Source organism: Anguilla rostrata, chromosome 12 (assembly GCF_018555375.3).
Source record: "Anguilla rostrata isolate EN2019 chromosome 12, ASM1855537v3, whole genome shotgun sequence".
NCBI lineage: Eukaryota > Metazoa > Chordata > Actinopteri > Anguilliformes > Anguillidae > Anguilla > Anguilla rostrata.
This window is the reverse complement of record NC_057944.1, coordinates 12,658,412-12,676,270: the sequence shown is the minus strand read 5'-3', so window position 1 is coordinate 12,676,270 and position 17,859 is coordinate 12,658,412. Positions and strand designations below refer to the sequence as shown.

The following is a 17,859-nucleotide window of genomic DNA, read 5'->3' as shown; positions in this document are numbered from 1 at the left end:
AATTGTCAAGGGAAAAAAAAGGCAAAAGGAATGGTGAAAGAAGAGTAATACCACATTTGATCGGTTTCAAAATTAGGCAGAAGGCCTCAAAATAAACATAATGTACCAGCTGACTAAAAGAACTAAAAACAGCTGTTATTATTGTGGTGTCTGGTGCAGTTTTCACACGCAAGTGCAGAAGTCATGTCATGTATGCCAGTGCTGCCCCAATCACACCACCCCTCTTTCCCTTTCCGCTGTCTCCATTTTGACTAATTTTATTTATTATTTATTATTCATTTCTTTGTGTGTCATTTGTTTCTTTATTTTTTTCCCCATCCAGATGCTCTCACCACTACCCCTATACCCACAACTACCACCACCACCACTACCTCCACCCTCCCAGACACTACCCAAGGTACGGTATGTCCTTCCGGCCTCCAGCTCCTCCTTCACCTCCGCCCCCATCACACCTCCACCCATCCCCTCCATCCCTCTGTCTCCATGTGCTTCAGAACTAACACACCTGTGTGTACGTGTGTGCATCTGTGCATGTGTGTTCATAAGCGATAGAGAGAGAGAGCGTGGGAGAGAGGGAGTGTGTAAGAAACGGGGGAAGAGAAGGAGACAGCAGACGGTCTTTACTGATAAGATCGCCAGTGTGATAATGGGTGACTAAGTCCCAGCGACCGGTGACTTGGTTGACTGAGGCCTAAGTGACTGAGGCCCAGGCAGTCGGGCTGTCAGTGCGGTACGTTACACACCCCATTCCCAGCCCTATCCCTGTTCCCGCCCCCCGTCGAGCATCCGATCTCTTAAGATTCAGCTGCATCTCCATGTCCTGCCATCTTATCATGATCTGGGGAAGTATCCAATCCTGTCTGGGCGATGGATTACAGTGCTGCTTTTTTCCCTGAGCCATAAAGACAGCAGTCCGCAGTTTTGTCCTCCCTCTCACTGAAGATTGGATTAGGGCCGGGTAATTGTGCGCACTCTACATATGGGCTGTGCAAACGTATTTGTTTCCAGTCTTCAGCTCTGCATCGCTGAATACTGTCTCATAGCGGTGCTGCTCGTGTTGTACACCAAGCTCCTGGGTGTCATGCTAATCCTTATGGAGGCAGTTCTTTTCCCCCTCACCTTGTGTTGTCCTGTTCAGCACATGATCACACAGTGAACATGGAGATTAAACATGACAAGTTGCAGTATATATATATACACATATATTTTTATTATTATTATTATGAAATTATTAATTACATTTATTAATTAATTGTATTGTACCTGTTAAATGCAGAACAAACATACATATGCATACTTGTTTTCTCTCAGCAATGGATCAATTAAAAGCGATCCACTGCGTGTCGCCATATTTCTGGGCAGAATGCACAGGACTATAAAAGTTCCGTGCGTTTCATCAAGATCAGTCCTTCCGGCTGAAAAAGTTGCCTTGTGTGCAGGTATTTAATTTTCAGCCGTAGAGACTGCTCTGGAACTCCCCTCCTGGAAAAATACTACCCTAAGGTTTGTTCCCAGTGGATTTACTGTTGAAAGCCTTATATTACCCTCCAGTCAATGGGAGTTCAGTAATAATATCAGTAGTAATACACAGTCTTTCTTTTGAAATATATTCAGAAACATGATTTAGCACAACAGGAATGATACGTCTCTGATAGATGTTTAGTCCAGACACACTGTAATAAGCAAAATATATAAATAAAATGAACAAACACAAATGTTAAGTTATGAAATTACCAGACTACCACCACATGGTTTCCACTGAATCATGCATTTTTGCGCTCCTCTAGTTTTCTGTATATAAATTTATCAGTTGGATACATTTCAAAAGGGAGAATACGGAATAGTAGAACAGCCAGGAAATGTTACATGGGGCATGATTTGCATAGCCATGAATGGAGATAATAATAATAATAATAATAAAGGCATCTTATTTTAACTTTTTATTTCTTGTTTATTGTCTGACATTGTCTGAAGATTAAGCGAGGACTTGTTATTTTTACAGTGTTCTCAGTGGAATAAAGAATTGAGGGGAAAAAACAAACAAAACAAAAAAACATTCCCAGCCTCGTGAGTGTGAGTGCTGAGGCCCTTTCTAAGCACCCTTACTGATCGATTTGACATGGAACCCCAATTAAAGCGCTGAACTAGCATGAACCCCGGAGCCCAGCCGAAGCCACGGCGAGCCTTTGAGCTGAGGTCCGGGCGGCTAAAGGGTGCCTGCCGTAGCCTTTCCAAAGCACTGATGTGAATTGTATTCGTGTGTGCACTTGTCCATATGAAGTATATTTGCAGTCTTTGGGGGTTGGCAGACGTGAGTGCGGGCTCTCTTTTCATTTGGTAACAGTATGCTTGGCCAGTTCATCCTCCACATTTTGTCTTTCAATTTTCTTCACGCACCGAATATGCAAATGAGATTTTGGAATTGGTTATCCTGAGTCGTATTCACAGTCAAGAGATCAGAGGGATGGCAGTCTTCAGCACTGTAGCGCATCTCCGTAGGAAAGGATCAGAAGATGTGATTTTTTTTTTTTTTTTTTTTTTTTTAAAGCTTTATTTAAAACTGATGCCTTTTGTTGAAACGGAAACAATAAGGGACGGGCTTGCTGCTGAATTTTTTTGTTTTGACGGAATATCAGAATATATAGTGCAGCTGTTCATGATGTACTTTGTTTAAGGATTTTCCGATAAAATAATTCAGATCCATCCCATTTTCATTTATGCCTATTTCATTTTTGCCTTGTCTTTTGAGGGATATTTTTGTGTCGTGTTCATATGCAAGTATGTATGCACATATATATATATATATATATATATATATAGGGAACTCCATAGCATTTTGTACAAAGATATATTTTTTTCTTGATTTGGCTCTGTGTTCAAAATTTTTTGATTTGTAATCAAAAATTTTCATGTGGTTAAAGTGCAGATTGTCAGCTTTTATTGAAGGGTATTGTTACGCATTTTGGTTTCACCATGTAGAAATAACAAGTCCCCCATTTGAGGGCATCAGAATGTTTGGGGCAAATGGCTCCACAGGGGTTTCTGATTAGACAGGTGTCTTCCATTGCTTCTTTAGTGTAGGTTATAGTGAGGTTTGGTCAGGTTTATTCAAAGCAAATTAAATTCAACACCCAATCAGAATTCTGTATGTCTGTAGAACTCAACTTAGTACAATAAGGTAGACAATGGTTTTGAAAAATGGTATATATTTTATTGGTTAATGTATGTATGAATAAGCTAATTGAAAATAATTATTTGCATAATATGAGAAATAATATATAATTATTAATCAGACGAAATTATAATTATGCGATGGCTAATTATAGAAGTTTATTGGGGACATCCAGCAAAGTCCATCATTGTCTGGTCGGTTAGGCAGTGTCTTTACCCTCAGAACAAAGTTAAGTTAAGTTGTTTTTGGTGAGTTTTTATGCTCACTACCTCCTTAATGTTTAAAGCGCATTAAATCAGATTCTCCATTTTATTCTCAAAGGGGGAGTTCCTGACCCAAATTGGTGCCTAATTGACCAAGCAGTGAGTTTACTGCAGGGTCACAGGAGGAAGGGGACAGGCACGTCATTATGCCTTGGCTGACCAGAGAGGTTAATTGTGAGTGTCACTCAAAGGAGGGTCTGTCCTGTGGCCAGGGAGTCAGAAGCCAACAATTTCTTTTGTATTGCTATACATTGTTACAAGTTATAAGAGGGCTCTCAGTATCTAGGCTGGATTCTAGGCTTTTGATTGCCTGTTATTGGTCTGCTATTGGTGTTTGTGAACATGAGGACCGCAGTTGTGCCAACAAAAGGCAAGGAAGCCATTACAAGGCTGAGAAGCAAACAGTCAAAGACATGGGCCGAACCTTAGGCTTACAAAAATCAACAGTTTGTGACATCATAAGAAGAAAGAGAGCGCTGGTGAGCCCAGAGTTCATGAAGGTCTGGGTAGGCCTAGGAAGATCCCTACAGTTTATGAAATATTCTCAGCATAAGAAAGAAAAATGAAGAAATACCCCCTAATAGATCAGAAACACTCTTCAGGAGGCAGGTGTGGATATATCAGTGATTACACAGGAATAAACATAACAACTCATTTACATAACATTAATATATCACATTTTAATATTATTAAATATAATTTTTTATTTAATATTAGCTAGGTAACATGGGTGATGGTGAACCTAGCATGAAGCTAGCTTGCATTCTAACCTCTTTTCAGAGAAACTAGAAAGATTCTAAGTCTACACTGCATGACCAAACCATTTAAAAAAGCAAGACAGAGCTTGGGAGATAAATTTGATTGAGTTGTGGTTTCATGCAGTCTTCATAAATAATGTAATGACAAAAATGACCAAAATATCTGCTAATTGAATATTTTTTTCCTGATAAAATCATTACCAGAGGTTCTTGCTTAACAATGGTGCAAATATAACTATCAACCAGACTTTCACATAACAACAGTGCAAATAGAACTATCAACCAAAGTTTTGCTTGACAACAATAAAACAATGTACCGCAGAAGAGTATTTCAACAATAAACAAAGGGCTGCAGAAGAATATTTCAAGTTCAGATGAATACGATTAAGTTTATTAAAAACTAATAAAAATAAAAATAACTAATATAGTTGGTCACAATTGTGTAAGTGGAAGTGATGTAATTTCTGGTAAATAATGTACTTTGGTGGTTAAGCGACCATCGCCACCCCCGTCCTACATTATCTTCCAATAAAATATATATATATATATATATATATGCGTCAGCATATGTTCAGTATGTCCCTTAAACGTCTAATGCTTTCAGATGGTAGATTATTCTATTTGGTCACATAGCTGATGGTTATAGATCAGGGGGGTGCCAAATGAATTCATCAGCACAAAGAGGGGTAGAGCCCACTTAGAAATTTAATACATTTTTGATAAACTGGCTGTAAGAGAAATGGAATAGGGTATGCTGCACTTTTAAAAAATCTATTAAAGCACAGCGCAGCACTAAAGTGCTGGGCTGCTTCAAGAGGTGACATTTGGAGATGACTAAATTGCCATTTAGACTGCAAAGTAAATGGCTAAATGGAACGGCCCTGATCAGCGATAGTTGCAGCTGTGGACAGATGCCATTAATTCCTATTTGTGTTGCTTTTTGTTCAGCTTACCACAGCTCCATAATGGATGTTTATCGATATTTGCAAACGTGCTTGTGTTTCCCCGCAACGCCCCCCTCCTCTCAACACTTTTGAACTTTCTGTTAAAGACCAAGAAAGACTTTTTTTTACTTCACTGAAAATAGAACGGGCAATAATAGATCCTCCAACCTCTCAACTCAAACGAGAGGAGAAAGAAGGAAAGGAGGGAGGGTGAGTGGTCGAGAGAGATGACTTCTCGTTCACGGATTTATTTTCCCCACAGAAGTCCTAATCTTATAGCTATATAAAGGTCATAGACCCTACCCACAAATTAATATGCCAAAAAAATGCCCCAGATCATTCTTAACAAAAAAAAAACAAAAAAACACAGGAGGTGTCCTTCCTCACAGTTTTACGAACAGTCTGATGTATGAAGATTGCTTTGGGTTTTATATTTGTACATCTTAATTGCATGTGTGCATATAAACAGTGCCTTCCAAAAGTGAAAAATAAATAATTCAAATGAGCATGCAATACAGCTCATTACCTGTATTATTTCATATGGCCTTTTCTGCTCATCTTTATCAACGGGTGTAAATAATTTTGGATCACACTGTAAACAGCTCGTTTTTTATTCATGAGGAAATAAAAGAGAGAAAGATAGGTGAGCATTGTGTTACCACTTTAAAAAAAGTTTAAATGAAAATCTAGGGAATGGTTTTTCAAACAATGTATTGTTCTCAGAACAGCAACAAACTGCTGTCAGGGCTTAATTGATGTAAACACCATCTTTTTGAAGGGTGTATTTCTGTAGGCACTGGGGCCTTTGCAACAGTAATGTGAATACTGGAGTCAGTGCCTCCTGTTGCCATAGAGAATGGCCTGCCATGGACACCTGTGGAGCATTTGAACATTTGTAAATACCAATGAGAAACTGAGCGTTTTAACCATTGCCAGGTGTGCTGGTGATGTCACACGATTCACAGCACAGGTGGGGAATATGTGATTGGCCTGTAGCTGGTTGCCAGGGGCATCATGTTTGAAAATGATGGATAATCAGCCTTTTATTTATTTGTCTTTTTATTTATTTAAAGGCATACTATGCAGGATTTTTTTTTTGCATTGTCGTCCTGTGTTTACAATCAAAGAAGTCTTCTCCTCCGTCCACGCCCAGAAATGCCCCAAACATATATTAGAATGACAAATACAGGTTAAGGCATGCAAATTTGCGCAATTCGTGAAAGTGCATAAAGGGCGTAAAGTCCTGCATATCATGCCTTTAGTCTGATGCATGATATGGTTTTGCACTGAAATGCTCAGCTTCATTGTGGTAGGACTGTGTCCACCCCATTGGGTGTCCCCACACCTCCCAGAACATTGGCTTTATGATAGTATGGAAATGACTGCAAAGGAATGTGTCCACAAAGGTAGTTGTTGAATGACATTTAAAGTGTGCAAAGTATAAAAGAGACGTACGTAAAGTCACGTAAAGTGTATACAAGTCAATCATTTGTGTATACAAATTCTACAATGACTGAAGGATTAGTATAAATATGCTGAATAATTAAATGTGGATTGGGGGGAGACAGATTCTACATGGCCCATAAGACAATATTTGCCCACACAAATGTGGATAAAAATGTTAGAAAATGCCACTGTGAGGGTAATCAGTGTGTTTGCCGCCACTGGAATGCCCCAGCAGAGAGATTCTAGAATAAAATAAAGTTGACCAGATGTTTTATTTTTATTAGAGTACTTGAATTATGGTTGAATTTTTAAATACCCTGCCACAATTTCCATTTTTCAGATACCCACGCTTTCCTCTCCACTAAGCAGTTAATGTAGTTATTGTAGTTCAAGCTCTCTTTAAACATATATATATATATATATATACATTTATTATATTACATTACATTATATTACATCTATTTGCCAGATGCTTTTATCCAAAGCAACGTACAATAAGTGCATACCGAAATTCATTGGAATAACTATAAAACTCAGATCCGATAAGGTACAATACTCATTATGTAACAGTTATTCGTAGCCATGAACACATTAACTCCAGTTCACACAGTAAGCATAGGCTAGGTCAGAAAGTTATGGTAAGTCAAACTAGGAGCTACAACATCAAGATAACAATACAAGTGCAATATAAGTGCTGGATGGAGACACTGTAACATATAAGTGCTACAGGAACAAATTAGGATTCAATGATGAGTGTACTTCTTGTTTGGGAGCGCCCTGCAGAGTAGTGATAGTTAGTCCAGGTACAGTGTGAAGAGACTAGACAACGACTGAACGGTTGGTAGAGGAACAGGGAGTTTTTTTCCCCCACTGGGGAGCTAGAGTGGAGAAGTTCAGTGGTTGGGACGAGAGATTCCATTCAACTGGATGACAGGGGGTCCAGGTCTCCCTGCTGCAGCAGAGCGGAGTGGTCGAGCTAGCGTGTAGGATTGAATCATGTCCTGTAGGTAGACAGGGGACGACTGTCCTGTTGGCTGCAGTGTAGGTGAAGATCAGGACTTTGAACCTGATCCTGGCGGTGACTGGTAGGACCTCAGCAGGGGAGTGACATGCAGAAAATACATATATATACACACATATATATATATATATATATATATATATATATATATATATATATATATATATATATATATACACGCAGTACTTCTTTATTTAAAATCCATTTTAAGTACTTCAAACTTAGTGGTGGAGTGATTCTCTTTACTGTTCACTGAATCAGGTAGTTTTTTGTGCCCTCAGAGTCAGTCAGGCTGAGGAATAGGGTTTCATGTGATACGTGTGCCTTTCTGTCTCCCTACGTGATCCCTTGATCCTGTCTAGTCTCCTGCTGGTGCCTCTGGGTTGCAGATCCGTTGGAGGAGCAGAGAGCGTGCTGAGTCGACTCATTCATCTGGGTCTTCCATCATTTCATTACCAGGGGTGTTTAGGTTCTGTCTCTGCTCCTCCATGGAAAACCTAATTGCTGCTAGGAGAGGTGTTGGTGGGCCAACAGGGGGCGCCCTTCCTTCTGGACTAAATAAAATACAGTGCCCTCTCACAATGGTAGGTAAACTGTGATGCTGATGCGGTCCTTTAAATGAGACATTTAACAGTGATACATAATCACTCAACCATTAATGATCCCATGGCACTTTCAGAAAGAGTATGGTTGGTTAACTAGTGTCCTCGTCAAATTTCTCTACATCTGGCCACCAGTCATGTACACATTGTCTACATAACTTACGTACGTCACCCAATTAGATCCCTGGATCATCACTGCAAAAAAAAAAAAAAAAAATGCTAGGCTCAGGGTTGTCCTAACTGGTCAATAAATGGTGAATTAAAAAGTGTATCGATGATTTACATCTGAACCATGCTTTGAGGGCTTGAATGTGGAATTCAAATATGTTCAAGCAACTGCATGTACAGTTTAATTTCATTTGTGTGGGTCTCAAAGGAAAGTGCGTGGAATTTGGCGTTTTCTTTTTTCTTTTTCTTTTTCTTTTTTATCTCCAGGGAACCCCTGAACTAGAAAAAATGTTATTAGCATCTATTTGACTGACATTTCCCTTCATAAATGTTTTGGTGCATTGCATAAAAAACAAGTTTATTATTGAAGTTGAAAACTGGAATTTTTGATAATGCTTAATTAACATAAATGCTGTAAAACACAGCAGTTATTTGTTAGCAGCTATTTGAATGAAATCCCCATGTGCCCCCGTTAATCACTTGCTTGTGCATTTATTATTCACACCCCCACCCCCATCTTGTGTCGAGGAATATCTTGTCACAGAGGTTGATGAATAATGTTTATTTGTACATAATTGTTTTCCAAAGTCAGTGGCAAACTCAATAACTGACTCCCAGCGCAGGTCTGTGTATGTCCAATTCCCACCCCAATCCAATTGTCGCCCCAGCCACATTCATGGAGCAAGCCCGCTGCTCAGGACACACGGGGGTCAGAGCTCAGAGCAGACCCTTGGCTCAGCCACCTGTTTCTCCCTACACACCACCATCCAGTTCGCACGAACAGGAATCAAAGGAAGACCACTCACATGCAGCTGGCATGCAGACAGCCAACTGTGTTCGGCATCACATCCGTAGCTTTGCTAATTTTTTGTTTGCGTTCTGATTTTTCTTTAATTTAATCGAGTGTCTGCCAAATTCAAGTTTTACTTAGGACTTATTGAAATGCAAAGCAAATATCCACCGGTTGCACAATCCCAAATGTTGGAAAGGCTGTGAATTAATGAATGCAAAATAGAGATCTAAATGGTTATTGGCATTCATGACTTCATCATTCAGTGGCTCAATCAATCTTTAAGGGTGCTTGTGATTTGAAAAACTTGCAACATGAATACTTGATTGTGTCCCAAAGTGCTGATTGTAGTACCACAGCGAATGATGCCAATTTCCTCACACAAACACTTCTTGTGAGCTCAGGTCTGGTTCAAGAGCAATGTTTGGAAACAATCTTCGTGTTTATTTCCTTTTTGTAAATTTAGGAAACAATCTGTCGTCACAAATAAATATATTATTTTCAGTGAATAAATGTCACCTTCAGGTGGGAGGTCATGTGGTGCGCTATGAGTTGCAGACCATAAAGGCTGGTGGTGTGTTCCTGTCAGTTATGTGCCAAGAGGTCCTCGCAGGCTGTGATTGGTCTGGTCAAATACTTGTCAAGGCAGGCACATGCTGGCTCCTCCCCTTCCATGGCATTGTGGAGCCATGCCAGCTTTATTTTTAAATTCATTGTGCCGAATCCAGCAGTACCCACTCAAAGACCACAGGGATTCCAGTCTCTGTTTGAAGTCATGTGTTAATTATTACATTTGAGTCCTTGATTGGGCAATAGGCCAATTTTAACTCAATCAACTGCTGGTTGAAAGACATCTATAGAACATTCAGAAATGTAAGTCTATAGGACTGGAAGTGGACTCTACTGTATATTATAGTTTTATAAATACTATTACAGGTAACAGATCAACTGTATACAGTATTTTCAAATGGGCATACATATGTGCTGATGGGTTTCCTCAGTGAAACACAGAAAGCCTTACGGTGCACAAAAGCTCACAAAGATGATGTGGCATCTTATGAGGCTTGGGCAGACCATTGACACAGTGCTCCACAGAGGCAAATCTGCCTAGTCACAAAGTCAGAATTTAGTGTCCACGTTTTCTCCTTCTCCCAAGGTAAACCGTCTTGTCCTGCGTGTATTTATTTATTTTTGGTTTGTTTTTATTTTTTCATTTTAAACTGTGTCCTCTTCCCTGCTCTACCCAGTCTTTATCTTCATCTCACAGCGTTCTCTTTTAAATGCCTGCCTCACATCCTTTATCTTTATTTTTGTTTTTTCCTTTCCCTTTCTCCTTTCTCGCGCATCGTTCTTCTGTCTCCCTCCTCCTCCTCCTCCTCCTCCTCCTCCTCCGGCTCCTCGTGCCCCCGGCGTGCTCAGACACGGTGCCCGGCACAGAGCCCGCTGCTCACGGTGGGTACATCTTCCCTCCTTCTCCTTCTCCCTCCCTGGCACGGGCTGCCCGCTGAGCACCGTGTTTATGCTTGGTGTTCACCTAGCCGCCGCTAACACGGCTGCATGCAGGAGGTGCATCGCACCACGCTGCACGTCATGCGGATGTGCCCGCATGCAGTCCCATTGTTTGACTGTCGAGCACCGGAGGGGATGTTTAATACACCCACTCTGCAGTTTGTCCTCAATTTTAGCAGCCAGCTGAATCAAATGTATTCATTTGTTTGTTTGTTTGTTTGTTTGTTTGTTTGCTATTACTCGCACATTATGGGCCTGGCAATTGCATCCATTTGGTGACACAATTGTACACTTGATATTTTGTTGGACGGAGGCAAAAGCCTGTGATTCAGTATTGAGAATTTAGGACAAACTGCATTGTCATGAGGCTAAATTTAGGGTAAGCAACAAAAAGGCACAAATGGTTCACTTGCAGGAAAAAAAATGTTGGCCATGTCTACTTTTCATGGTTAAGATAAATATGTATATAGGTGTTTGTTAGGTGCATACAATAGCTGTCATTATGTTATATTTGGGGGAACACTGTGGAGTCATTGTAATGACTGAGACATTTTTTTTTTCCTTTTTTCTTCCATGCAGTGGACATGAAATGGTGGAATGTGATTTATGCAGTGCATGTATTTTTGCCATAATTGAGCTTTCTTGCAGTTCACTGGTTTTCTAAATACCATGTCATAAGGGTGATGTTAACCTGATCGGAAAACGTCAGCGGTGGCTAAGATGCATCTTCCTGCATTACAGTAATCCACAGAATAATCTATTACAATTTTCACCGTTCAAATATTAAACTTTGTTAAAGGGAAAGAATGTCTGGGGGAAAATGAAAGATGAATTAACTCATCTGGTGCGGGAAAAATTTATTAAAATTAGTTTCCGCAAGAATACCGCACAATCTCACCCTGCACCTAAATGTAAGCCAGCTGACTGCAGTGCCAGGCTGTGCTTTCTAGTTACCTTTAATATAGCTGTATGTTTTCCACAGTTTAAAAAAAGATTACTTCTTGAAGGAAATTGTATATATTTTCCCCCTGCTCATTTATGTATACTGGAGAACAGTTCCTTATTTCATTGAATTGATTAGTAGGTGATGTGCACCAGGGTTCAAAGGCTGCAACAACTCAAGATCACCACCAGGGGCTGCATGGGTTACAGCATGCCCTTAACTGTTAGCTTGCACAGATCAAGTCTTTCTTGCATTCAGTGCAATGCAACATCTCAAGTAATTATGAAGCTAAATCAAATAATGCTTTGGATATGAAAGCCAAGCCCTTCCATAAATGGTATAGGTCAAAAGAGAGAACTATTTTTCATAAGAAATTATATGATTATATTGTTTCATAGTTAACCTAATAATAACAATTATAATAATCTAGTATATTTTTATATTTTAACAGTATATTCAAATTATAGCATATTCTGCATGCATAGTTGTTAACTTTTTGTATATTAGATGTAATCTGAAGCAGCTCTAATTCAAGGTAGTTGACTCAGTTGACTCTTAGTACTTTAGATGATGCATGTCAGGCTGTGACTGATGGAGATTTTCCTGCGATTGGATGGGCTTCCAATTTTGACCAGGCATTCTAAAATAGGCATGGAAATAAAGAATGAATTGGAAAAACAAGTCAGTAGCCCTGCGTGTTAATTGTATGGTTTCAGTACAAACTCAAAACTGACCTGGCAAACTATGAACCTGTCAAACGGACATCAAAATCATACACATGGCAAGAAGTCCCTTAGAAGGGCAGCAACAGCATCACTTTCAGTGGAAATTATAAGCTCCATTGTTCTGCTACCTCAGAGATCCTTTTCACAGAACAAAGCATTTAGAGCTAAATTCTGAACCTTGTACAGGACTTTAGTGTTTTTGTGGTCTGTGTACAAAGGGTGCTTGAATCAGTGGTTGCTGCTGTGTCACTTAATGCAAGCAACACACTCTACATATTGTAAAAACTCTGCTTTTTTCCCTTATTTTCCTCTGCCTGTTTTTGGTAAATGTAAGACCTCTTCTTTATGTTGCTGTAGTGCATGTTGTGTTTAGCTTTTATATCCTCAGTGTGACACATTTGCTCTTTGGGAGATTTTTTTTTCTTCTCCTTTAAGGTCTTTTCCCTCTTCTTTTTGTAGCCTAGCAACAGGCAAAGGTTCCACGCATAAGTGGAATTCTCAGTTGAGGAGAAGCAAATGCCATGGCAAAACAGGGAGCAGCCGAGGGTAACCCCTACATCCCTGCAACAAAGCAGCCTCTATTTTTCCATTTCGATTGATTTTTCTGTTGTCAGAAGAAAATAATTTTTACAGTTCAGGGCAGTTCTTCCTTGATCAGATATATACAGTGTGTGTGTGTGTGTGTGTGCATGTGTGTGTGCTTACTTGTTTGTCTTCAGCATCCTGTGTAACTGAAGCAGCATTCAGTATTGCTTGAAGAATGTGAATCCCATAAGGCCTAAAAAAACATTCAAACCTGCATGTCAGCATCTCTGTCATACGTATGGTGTACTGCTAGCAAGGGCTATAAACATTGCTTTTCCTACCTCAACCGACACATATATTCACCACGACAGTCCCTTTGGCTTTGGTGGATATTTAACCAGATTTACTAATACTCTGTAGTTTGGCAGACTTTCCAGTTCGGCAGTCATACAGTACCAGTAGGCCTATGCCTAATTGTGTGATTCCTACCGCCTGTCTCCTGCCTGGGCGTGGCCCTCACGCAGCTATCACGAGACTTTGGTCCAGAACCAGGGCCTCACTATCAGCTGTGGCTAAATTAGCCGAACAGTAACAGCGCTGTTTCGCGTACTGACCTGTCAGTTTGCCCCCGCTCATTCGCCGCGTGGTGAGGTGTCAGTCGCGGGGTATCCGCAGCTTTAACAGTGGTGTTTTGGGTCACGGTGTCACCCTTCGGTCTTTATTTATTTATTTAATTATTTGAAATCTCCGTCTGCTGTAACGGACAGGTTTCTCACCGCGTCGGGCTAGCCTAGCGCTGACGCCTCCGCCCCGCAGCGGTCTCCGTCCATCTGGCCATGTGACAGCGCCGAAAATGAGACACCTGTCAACATGTCAAGCGATGGCTGTTAAGTTTTGCACAAAAGGGGATAATTGTACCAGGGAGATAATGACCCCTGGCACATTTCCTCCCTGAGTAGGGCGAGGTGGCATCGCCTTTACTCCTTGGAGAATTCAGGCACAATCGGGTGCCATTACTGTAAAGGATTTGTTTTATTTTCTTTCATTTAACTATATCTGAAAATGAAAAAAATAGAACAATTATATTTGCACTCAGTCCCACACTGTCAGTCACATACAAAATAAATACACCCTACACGCCACACATGCATGCAGACACAGAAGCATGTGCACACACACACACAAACACACACACACATTTTCAATTAGCCCCATGGGGCTTCCATTAAATCTCACTGCTCATGTTTATCTCTAGAAGTTTAGATTCTTCTGTGGGCTGCCCACTGATGCCCACTCTTGTACACAGCTATACAAGTGCACAGCAGACACTCCCCAGTAATAGAAGCCATTTGTCTTTCTCTAACAGCGAGCTCTGCCCCAGCACCAGCATCTCTCTCCCCATGTTGCCATCATTCTCTCTCTCTCCCCATGTTGCCATCTTTCTCTCTCTCTCTCTTTCTCTCCCTCCCTCTCCCTCTTTCTCTCTCTCTCGCATTCGCTCTCTTCTTCTGCGACTCGCTGTGTGGCTCACCCTCGTTTTTGTGTTCTCTCTCGTAAAACGGGCGTTGCGGGGGGAATGCCTTTTTACAACTGCACAAAAAGGCTGTCTCATTTGCCCGGCCAAATAATGGGCCCTTAACAAACATGTAAACATGCGCTGTGGTAAATGCTTTATGGTGCATTAGCACCAATTAAAGCGGAGAAAATGAAGAGCATGTCAGGGGAGAGAGAGAAGGGTGCATTCAGCTAACACGGAGGCAAACACAGGCAGCCCAGAGCCATTTCCTCCTGGCTTGGTCTGGCTCGTTTCAACCTCCAGATACCTTAATAAAACACACACGCACACAAGCACGCACGCACACATATGCACGTAAGCACACACACACACACACACACACAAACTGTCAAGCCTGTTTGTGTGCATGTGGAGATTTGTGATTTATGAAGTGGCATCAAGTACATGTTTGTGTACATGTACACAAACACATGCACACCTGCACACTTGCTTCTCCACAATCAGTCCTATAAAAATAGGTATTTAGGAGGTACTTCTAAGGCACAGTCCTGACAAGGCTTGCTGGCAGTCTCTGACAGACTGGCAATACAGGAACCATGATAAACAGTCATTCGGGACAATAAAAGGAACTTTGAAGTTAACTCTATTAGTTACCGTCCCACCATTCCTCTTCAACATTAGGATCAATTTGTCTGCGGTGTTTTATATCTAAGGGAAAACCGTTGGGCCTTTGCAAAGTCTGTGGATACATTGTGCATTATTAAAAACCCAGTAGGCTTCCGCAAAACAGGAGTCGGTAATCTAGAGGAGCCTGGACTAGAGGCAAGCTGTGTGGACCCTTGGGTGTAAGGTCCGGTCCCACACTAACAGCGCTGTATTCAGAAACTCTCTGAATTATTACACCATTACTCCTGAAAGTACATTATTGATCAAGATAGGAGGAAATATTTGAAACATTCATTTTCTTCTGAGATGCTAAGACGGGTTAAAGCGCATGCATTTTCCACAATCCTAGCCGTTCGATTCATTTACGGGTCCTTATTTTGTAATTTAGCTGCTCACAGCTATCTTTTTATCGCCATCATTTTCGCTACCTGTAATATTCTCTCTTGATACATCGCACTTCATCGTAATTGCACCGCATTATTACCATCCATTATTTACCCTTCAAATGAACATTTTCAGATTGTATTTGAAGGGCAGAAAAGAAAAAGGCTCACTCACCACTGGAAACGCTAATGCATGAGTAATCTCTCATTGTGCTTCCTTAACATTAAATGCATGTCCTTCAACAACTGATAGCACTTATTATAATGATTCAGGTTGGTTGGTTGTAAAGAAATGTAAAATAGTTATGAAATGACAAAGTAATATGAAATACGCAAGGTCAGTTTTTCTCTTATTTTTTCTCAATAGTGTTTTCAGCTTGCGTGAGATGGCCATTGTGATTTTTGTATTTGGTTAAGCTGAGTTTCTGGACAGGAACATTATTTGGGGGAATCAGATATGCAATATACTATAGAGAGATTTACATTTCAGACATTTAGAAGAAACTCTTATCTGGAGTGACCTTCACAGCTTACTTTGTTTACTTGTAATCCATTTATATGGGAGTGTATTTACTGAAGCAATTCAGGTTAAGTACCTTGTTCAAGGGTACCACAGCAGTGCTTCACCTGGGAATCAGCCATACAAGCTTAGTTCTCTAACTATTATGCTACACTTCTAGGAAGGAGCTATAGAAACTGCTGGCCCACAAGTAGGCAAAATGATGATAAAACTATGCTTATGGTATAATATCATGACAGAGATTCTTAAAAGGATTTTCTAACATCTGAATCTTGTATTCTTATAAAATGTTGTATTATATATTACACACACACTCATACACACGCACATACACATGCACACACTCAAATTCAAATTCAAATGCTTTATTGGCATGACATATTTAAAAAATACATATTTCCAAAGCGTAGTGATTACAATTATATATATATATATATATATATATATAATTAAACAGAAAACTCCCTCCTCACTCACAGGCTTGTTTGAGCCCTGGAGCCTTGCTTTTTTCAAGCCAGAATCACATCTGATTGGCTAATTGATATTCATCATGCAAGGTTCTTCTTCACTGGCACATCCAGCACATGCTTACTGGATGTCAATGTACCTGACTGGTATTTTTCTTTTAGATGACAGACATGTTCAGCACCACTGTGCTCAGCAAAGGTATGCCTGCCCTCCATAGCTGTGTCCTTTATTGTTGGTATGGCACATGGCTCCACGAAGTCACGTCTCGGTCAAAAGTGCCAACTGTTCTTTCGACACACCAAAGCCGTCTTCCTGTATTGCCGGAACACAGATAAGACGTTTTTCTCCAGGCAGGTCAATCCCTTATGCTCCTTGTGAATTGTCAGTGACTTGGGTGAGCAGACATATTTCCTCCTGCTACACCTAGGATGCATCAATCTTATAAAAGAGGGTAAAGATTATTTCAAGCAACACAGCAAAATGTCCGACTTACTCGAATCGTCCCAAATAGCTACTGCATTCAATCCTTTTCATTCCTGTCTCTCGTCTTTGCTTTTCCTTGTGCACTTGAGACTGCTGTGGAATTTGCCAAACCTTTGCTCTGAACACAGTGCTGGAGAATATGCCTTACCAATGTAGTAGCGCAGCTGTGGACACAGTAGATGCAGTTACAGTATTAAGACTTAAAGCAGACGTAAGCCCGTATGAAATACGTTCTATTTTTTTTTTCTTTCTCAGAAAATTGCCTTGGGTTTCCTTCGAGGGTTTAAGGTATTCATTTTTATTGCAAGAATCCAAGCTTATCTAAACAGTGAGTTTCATGGTATTGGATTATATGATAACCATAAACTTTGTTGGAGTTTAGAACATAAGAACATAAAACCACCATATTTATTTCGCGTTTTATTGTTACACAGCCTATCTGTGGAATGGAGTATTTACCTGTTGATATTTACCAATTTACGATTTGTCATCGCTACGTTCTCATTTTATCTGTACATACCGAGTTGCTTGATATTAGATTAGTCAATAAACATATACGCTGTTGATGGTCAGGAAATTAAAATGGCATATCCATTTTGAGGGTTAGATTGTTGTTAGGTGGAAAATATCTTCTTTTTTTTCTTCCTGATGATTTTTTCAGTTCCTCAAATGTTCTCCAAAAGGAAAGTGTTATGGGCAGTGGAAGCTACATTTAATTGGCTGTCTCTCGGCTAACATTTTTGATTCGCCAAAACTCTTCACTGGCCGTGCTCGTTGAAATGTTATGTTTCATACAGTAGGCCTACCCTTTTGATGCTGTAAGTGTATTTTTAATCGCTTGGCTGTGCTGATTGAAAATGGCGCATAACGCGTGAAACAGCTTCAGAATAGACATCGCTAAACGGGTGAAAGGGGACATTTATAATTGCAGGCTCTGCAGGGCACAGAAGGGGTCGG

General features: G+C 40.3%; 1 protein-coding gene across 3 annotated transcripts in view; it reads left to right on the top strand.

The window, feature by feature from the left end:
* Positions 1 to 17,859, top strand: part of cadm1b (cell adhesion molecule 1b) — a 275,266-nt gene that overhangs the window by 242,685 nt on the left and 14,722 nt on the right. For 2 of the 3 annotated variants that reach the window (XM_064301629.1, XM_064301630.1), the window contains one exon: positions 323 to 397. The exons of the other annotated variant lie outside the window; for it this stretch is intronic. In XM_064301629.1, coding sequence (XP_064157699.1) covers positions 323 to 397 — 75 coding nt within the window. The remainder of the gene's footprint in view (positions 1 to 322; positions 398 to 17,859) is intronic. 3 annotated transcript variants of the gene reach the window in all.